Here is a 6,433-nt window from a genome sequence, read left to right on the forward strand (position 1 = left end):
CTCTCTCTCTCTCTCTCTCTCGCACCTTGTGCATCGGGGTGCCCCAGAAGTCATTGTAGAAAACATTCTTGAGGGGCGTGTGGGGCCTGAGGTCGCGGTTGTCCTTGATCGCCGAGATGTCGTCGAAGACGAAGCCGCAGCCGAGGCTGTTGAGGTACACGGCGAGCGCGGTTATCGCCACGATCGCCGCGAGTGCTCCCCGCGCAGGCACTCCCATTACAAATAAAACATCGATCGGCCGGTCGCCTTTCGTTTCTTTCTCGCGCAAATCAACCGCGGGCACCGTCGGAGCAAACGGAAGGAAGAACGTTCTCCCTTTCGCCTCTCTTACTACCGTCTTCTATCTCTCTCTCTCTCTCTCTCTCTCTCTCTCTCTCTCTCTCTCTCTCTATCTGACGCTTTCGCAGGTGCTCTCAACCGTAGGAACTCCACGAGGGACGCACGAATGTCATTTCCACGCACGTCGATCGCGTAGCCGCGTCCGCGTTTAGGCACATCACAATTGATCCAAACTGATCCCGACGCGTCGCGATTCGCGATCAAGTACCAGCGCGAGTGCCGGCGAGCCCAAGAATCGCATCGCGGCCTCTCGCCGACATAGTCGTCACCGATGCGGGGCAACGACCCGGCGGGAGTACGGTGACGGTCTCTCCCGTAGGTCTCTGTCGTCTCTCCCGGTCTCGCGCGAGTCCACTCCACTCCGTGACACACGAAGAGAGTTGCGGCGCGTAGAATACGATCACCGCGCGGGGGAGAGTCAGAGCACGTATCTACGTACGTACGTACCGCGCACCGCGATCGAGCTGTCAAACGGCGTACTCGCGTTGCGTACTGTGTCGGCGTCCCGACGCCAGCGACGCCGGCGTCGCCGTTGCGCGCGAAACGGACCGAGGGTATAAGACCAGCGTAAGGCCGGTCGATTCGCGGAACGTCACATTCCGAGAATCTCAACGTTGAGAAAACTAAAAATCAACAGAGGCGATTTTCTTTGCATCTCTCCTTCTTTCTCTCGCATTGATACATATGGAATTGGAGTTTGTGGTCTTTTAACTATCGTTTGGGTTCCGCAAAACGTCGATTTGTTATCCGCGAAGCATCCGGAGCAAGCGTGTGCCGTTGTGAACTACAGGTGGTGCTGACGGCCGACTTAAATATCCCCTCCGCTACCCGGTCAGCCGATCACATCTCGTGTACATTCGCACGAATAGCGCGATACGTTTTTCATGTTTGGTGTTACCTCCCCCAAATACATCACCGATAAATGCATTCCCAGACGAGGTGAACGCGGCTCACGTAGCCATAAAGTGAGCGCGATTCCGCGCAACGCTTCGCTGGGACGAGCTGGTCACTGTAGTCGGAGCAAGTTTCATGACCTTCAACGTTTGTTGCTCCAAATCGGTAAGCATCACGTAGGCAGGCGAGTTCGTTCCTGTTGTTTTTTGTTTATTTTTTGGGGAGGAGTGATGGGGGGGGAGGAATGGTAAACGGCTGGCGATGCGCCCGGCGATTGTCCAATTTTTTCGAATCTCGGAGTGTAGAGCTCTCGAGAGAGACTTATGTTTTTTGTAGATATTGTAAATTGACCGAGATAATGCACACCTGTATTCGTACTTTATGAATTATTTATGGGCAGTTCTTTCTTTTTTTTGTGCCTTTTGCAGTTGACTTGTATTTTCATTAAATCACAAAAGGCATAGTTTAACCTTATAGACTTTTTAAGATTTTCGCAAGCATTGTAAGGTCTTTTTTTGGCTGGACTGTATACATTTTTGGTTAATTCAAGTGAGATGGGTATATTTTTGACATTTGGCAAAAGTAAGAGAGTCTAGTACAAAAATAGAAGATAGACCTCTTAACACAATAAAGATATCACATATGTGTGAATTGACGTTAACAACTAGAATTGATTCGGATTGTTGTCAGTGTTGACTTGCTGGTGATAGGTGATTTAAGTATCCACTATGCTGCGAAGGAAACAGCAAAGGCATCGCCCCATCGGGGAAGATACTCGAATCGCAGTGAACTTGACTATAAAAAAATTGTTGAGCAGCCCGGATCAGAAGGAGCTGGAGTTTCCATCGTCGTATACAGCAGAGGAGCGGGCGTACATCCATGAATTGGCTAGAGAGCTGGGCTTGAAGTCAAAAAGTCGAGGGTATATGATGAATAATATAATAAACATGCTACATTTCTTCTGTCTTCTCTACGATAAACTCACACTAATCCTACTTTACAGGAAAGGTACAAATCGCTTCTTGACAGTATACAAGAGAGAAGGTTCAACAATAGTTCAAGCTGATGCTGTGATAAAATTGCAAAAACATTCGAAGCAGGGTATATATAATTTAATGCAGACTTTTCCATTAAATCACAAAGAATGCCAAGACTTGCTTCCTCCAATTGAAAGAGAACGTCCTCTTAATAATGATGGTACGCAAAATTTAGACCATAGGTCAATCTCTCATTATTAATCATTTTTTTTCTATCTCATTATTTGTATTTAAAAATTATAGAACGTATTTCACACAATTATTAATCCATACTAATATAATAAATCTGATCAAGATTTTGAGAGATACTTTCACTTTTCGCAGTAAATACAAATACTAAGGCTATGGGAAGGTTAAACAACAGCATACCACAAGTTCCTCAATTAAAAACTAATTTTGATGTGCTGCAGTTCCGCAAATCTCTGCCAATTTTTAACGCGAGGGAAGAAATTCTTAGTGCATTAAACAATCATCAAGTGATCATAATAGCAGGTGAAACCGGATGTGGTAAAACCACACAGGTGCCACAATATATCTTGGAACACTATCAACAGAAGCATCAACCTTGTAGAATTATTTGCACACAGCCCAGGCGCTTGTCGGCAGTATCCGTGGCCGAGAGAGTAGCGTTTGAAAGAGATGAAAAAATCGGCCAGACTTTTGGATATCAAATAAGATTGGAAAGTAGAGTTGCTCCTAAAACTCTTCTAACATACTGCACGAATGGAGTATTGCTTAGGACTTTAATGGGCGGCGATTCCGCCTTAACTACGCTCACGCACATCATTGTTGACGAGGTTCACGAACGTGACAGATTCTGTGACTTCCTTTTGATAGCTTTGAAGGATGCATTAGTTAAATATCGTTCCTTGAAGCTGATACTTATGAGTGCCACGATGGATACTTCTATCTTTGCCAAGTATTTCAATAAGTGCGTAGTTATTAACGTTCCTGGTCGATCATACGACGTGGATGTATACTTTTTGGAAGATATTTTGAAAATGACTGGTTACATGACGAAGGAAATGCTTGTAAAGAAGAAGGAGTTTTTAAAGTGGAAAGATAAACAGAAGACTTTGGAATCTTGGAAACAATACAAACCTCAGCATTCAAATAAAAGTACCAAAAGCGAGAAGAGTTTATTGCCTGCTCCAATTTTAGCCCAGCAGAGCGATCCTATACCGGAGAAAATTAAGCTAGAACCCTGGCTGATAGAAGAAATGGACAAAAGTATTTTCGATGCATGGGTAAATGGTAGAGAGGATAATTTTGCGCAGCTTTTACATTTTATATTATCGGAAAACGTTTCTGTAGATTATCAGCATTCAGAGACTTTTATAACACCGTTGATGGCTGCCGCAGCTAGAGGTTGCATAAACACAACTGAGCAACTTCTAAATCTAGGTGCGAATCTCAATTTGAGGTCTGCTAATGATTGGACCGCGTTAGACTGGGCAAAGAGTAGGAATCATACCGAATGCGCTGAATTAATCGAAGCTTATATGAAAACTTATGATTGTGCGGTACCAAATAACGAACTAGCGCAGGTCACGGAGACGTCACTCTCTGAAGAAGATAAATTATTACTTGATATATATCATCATACATTCAATGATGATAATATCGATTATGATCTATTGTTAGAATTGGTCTTTTACATCCATTTAAAAATGCCTACCGGCTCTATTTTGATATTTTTACCGGGATACGACGACATAGTTACAATGAAAGAAAAGATAAATTCGGAAGACAAGAAGATGAATCAAGGTTTACGCTACAATTTATTTGTTCTTCACTCAAATATGCAGACTTGCGATCAGAAGAAGGTGTTTAAACCTAGTCCTCAGGGCACGCGAAAGATTATCCTTTCCACGAATATATCAGAGACTAGTATTACGATTGACGATGTCGTGTACGTCATTGATTCTGGAAAAGTTAAAGAAAAGTCTTTCGATGCCATATCAAGTGTTTGTACATTGACTTCAAACTGGATATCTCAAGCTTGTGCAAAGCAACGGAAAGGTCGAGCAGGTAGATGCAGGAGAGGAATCTGCTATCGTTTGTTCTCTTCGATCCGATACAGTAATATGCAGGCTTATCAAACACCTGAAATTCTACGATTACCGCTGCAAGAACTCTGTTTATACACGAAACATTTAACATCGGGAAATACACCTATAGCTGAATTTCTGGATAAAGCTTTGGAGCCGCCATCTAACGTAGTGACCAGGAATGCAGTACAATTATTAAAGACAATTGATGCATTAGATCCGTGGGAAGATTTAACTGAATTAGGCAGTCATTTATTAGATTTGCCAATTGAACCAAGACTCGGGAAGATGCTGTTATATGCTGTTGTCCTCAAATGTTTGGATCCCATTTTAACGATTGTTTGTAGTTTAGCATACAAGTGGGTATATATTTAAATAATAATTATAATACTTATATAAATTATTATTTACAATTGTTTTATGTATAAAACAAATTATTGCAGAGATCCTTTTATATTACCATCACAACCGTCGCAAAAGAGAGCTTTGACCGCGGCACGAAAAAAATTTGCCACCGCAACGTATTCGGATCATATGGTAGTCCTTCGAGCGTTCCAAGGCTGGCAGAACGCCAGAGCAACCGGCAAGGAACGTGCTTTTTGCGAGAAAAATTTCATCTCCGCTCCCGTAATGGAGATGGTAGTTGGAATGCGTACTCAACTTCTCGGTCAGTTGCGCGCGTCTGGCTTTGTCAGAGCCAGAAGTCCCGGGGATATTCGAGACTTAAATTCAAATTCGGAAAATTGGGCTGTCGTGAAAGCGGCTCTGACCGCGGGCTTGTATCCCAACTTAATTCGAGTTGATCGGGAGCACATGCAGCTACGGACACAGTATGTACAATTATTATATTTAAGAATTATTATATTCAAGAAGCTTGGATGTGTTGATACTGTACAACATTGTTGTTGACACTCTGTTACAGGAAAGAGGTCAAAGTATTCTTTCATCCCTCGTCAACGTTAAGAGATTATCCAAAGTCTTCGAGAATGACGTCCGCGCAAACGCATTGCACCAATGTGCAATCCTTACCGTGCGACTGGCTGCTTTATGAGGAAATGAGTCGTACAGGACGTTTCTGTCATGTGAAAATCGTTACAGCCGTAAATCCATTAACTGTAGCATTATTTAGTGGACCAGCTAGATTACCAATGGATGTAATCTACGAAGCTGAAGGTGAGCAACTTCATGCGGCATATTTTCTTTTCATAACGTAAAACATATTTGTGTGTGCACAAAAATATTGCTATTGTGTTTGCAGCTGTACCGGAAAGCGAATCGGATTCAGAGGTTGATGAATTTCATGAAGGAACTATTTTTAAACTTGATGATTGGGTGGTGTTTAAACTTGATCCTGAAGCAGCTCAACTGTTTTTACATTTGCGACAGAAGTGGAACGCCTTGTTCCTCAGACGTATGAAAGCACCAAACAAGGCAATGTCGGCATTGGATGAAAAAGTTATTAACACTTTGGTAACTGTAATCACGAATGAGGAACAAGCGTGTGGCCTCCAGCAGCCCGCTGGCATCGGCCAACGTCCGCGTCCGTTAATTGTCGATTATTACCCTGCAAATGTTAGAAGAGATGATTATTCGGAAGTAAGTCCAATATAATATTTGGTTTGTACTACTTCTGTACGTAATGTTTATTCATACAAGTATTAACGTCATCTATACATTTTTAGAGATATTTCTAAAGCAAGAAGAGGAAATGTAGTTCGTTGTGTGCAATGTATAATCTGCGTTTTTTTGGTCATTAGTTGCAATGACCAATCACTGTATCTATAATGCTGTAGCTAAATCACTTTTGTTAATAGCGAATATTTATAAAAGATATATAGCGTGGTATTTATGGATATTTATTGCATGTAGAAGTTTTTCATATAAATATTATACATTCTAATTTGCAGTATTGACAAAGACTGTTATGATATAATAAGTTTTTGAGTAATACTCATACACTTGTGATCCTCTTTGCAGAGCCTTTGTTAAAGTAACAATATGTAAGTTTTACTATAATATGTTAACTTTTATCTTTAAGATGGGATATCCTTTTCTTTAATATGAAAATAATGAAGAATAATGATAAAAGAAAGATATATATATATATATATA

At 41.7% G+C, this 6,433-nt stretch overlaps 2 protein-coding genes across 2 annotated transcripts in view; one reads left to right on the top strand and one right to left on the bottom strand.

The window, feature by feature from the left end:
• LOC108691488 (transmembrane and TPR repeat-containing protein CG4050-like) overlaps window positions 1-887 on the bottom strand; it is a 6,652-nt gene extending 5,765 nt beyond the window's left edge. The window contains exon 1 of the mRNA XM_018199248.1: window positions 26-887. Within this exon, the coding sequence (XP_018054737.1) occupies window positions 26-217 (192 nt within the window). The 5' untranslated portion in view covers window positions 218-887. The remainder of the gene's footprint in view (window positions 1-25) is intronic.
• A 174-nt stretch (window positions 888-1,061) lies between these two features.
• Window positions 1,062-6,044, top strand: LOC108691475 (probable ATP-dependent RNA helicase YTHDC2). Its single transcript, XM_018199231.1, has 8 exons — window positions 1,062-1,398; window positions 1,924-2,155; window positions 2,237-2,430; window positions 2,595-4,680; window positions 4,765-5,151; window positions 5,244-5,494; window positions 5,580-5,917; window positions 6,004-6,044. The coding sequence occupies exons 2-8, from the start codon at window positions 1,962-1,964 to the stop codon at window positions 6,013-6,015; spliced, it is 3,462 nt and encodes a 1,153-aa protein (XP_018054720.1). The 5' UTR covers window positions 1,062-1,398; window positions 1,924-1,961; the 3' UTR covers window positions 6,016-6,044.
• Window positions 6,045-6,433: the final 389 nt, after the last annotated feature.

The sequence above is a fragment of the Atta colombica genome, unplaced genomic scaffold (assembly GCF_001594045.1).
Source record: "Atta colombica isolate Treedump-2 unplaced genomic scaffold, Acol1.0 scaffold47, whole genome shotgun sequence".
NCBI classification, from domain to species: Eukaryota; Metazoa; Arthropoda; class Insecta; order Hymenoptera; family Formicidae; genus Atta; species Atta colombica.

What these genes read in the sequence shown, in the direction of transcription:
- LOC108691475 (XM_018199231.1), top strand. Translation starts at nt 1,962, where the DNA reads ATGCTGCGAAGGAAACAGCAAAGGCATCGCCCCATCGGGGAAGATACT. An exon ending in ACGTCCTCTTAATAATGATG is followed by an intron (nt 2,431 to 2,594) that starts GTACGCAAAATT and finishes CACTTTTCGCAG; the next exon opens with TAAATACAAATACTAAGGCT. An exon ending in GTTTGTAGTTTAGCATACAA is followed by an intron (nt 4,681 to 4,764) that starts GTGGGTATATAT and finishes AAATTATTGCAG; the next exon opens with AGATCCTTTTATATTACCAT.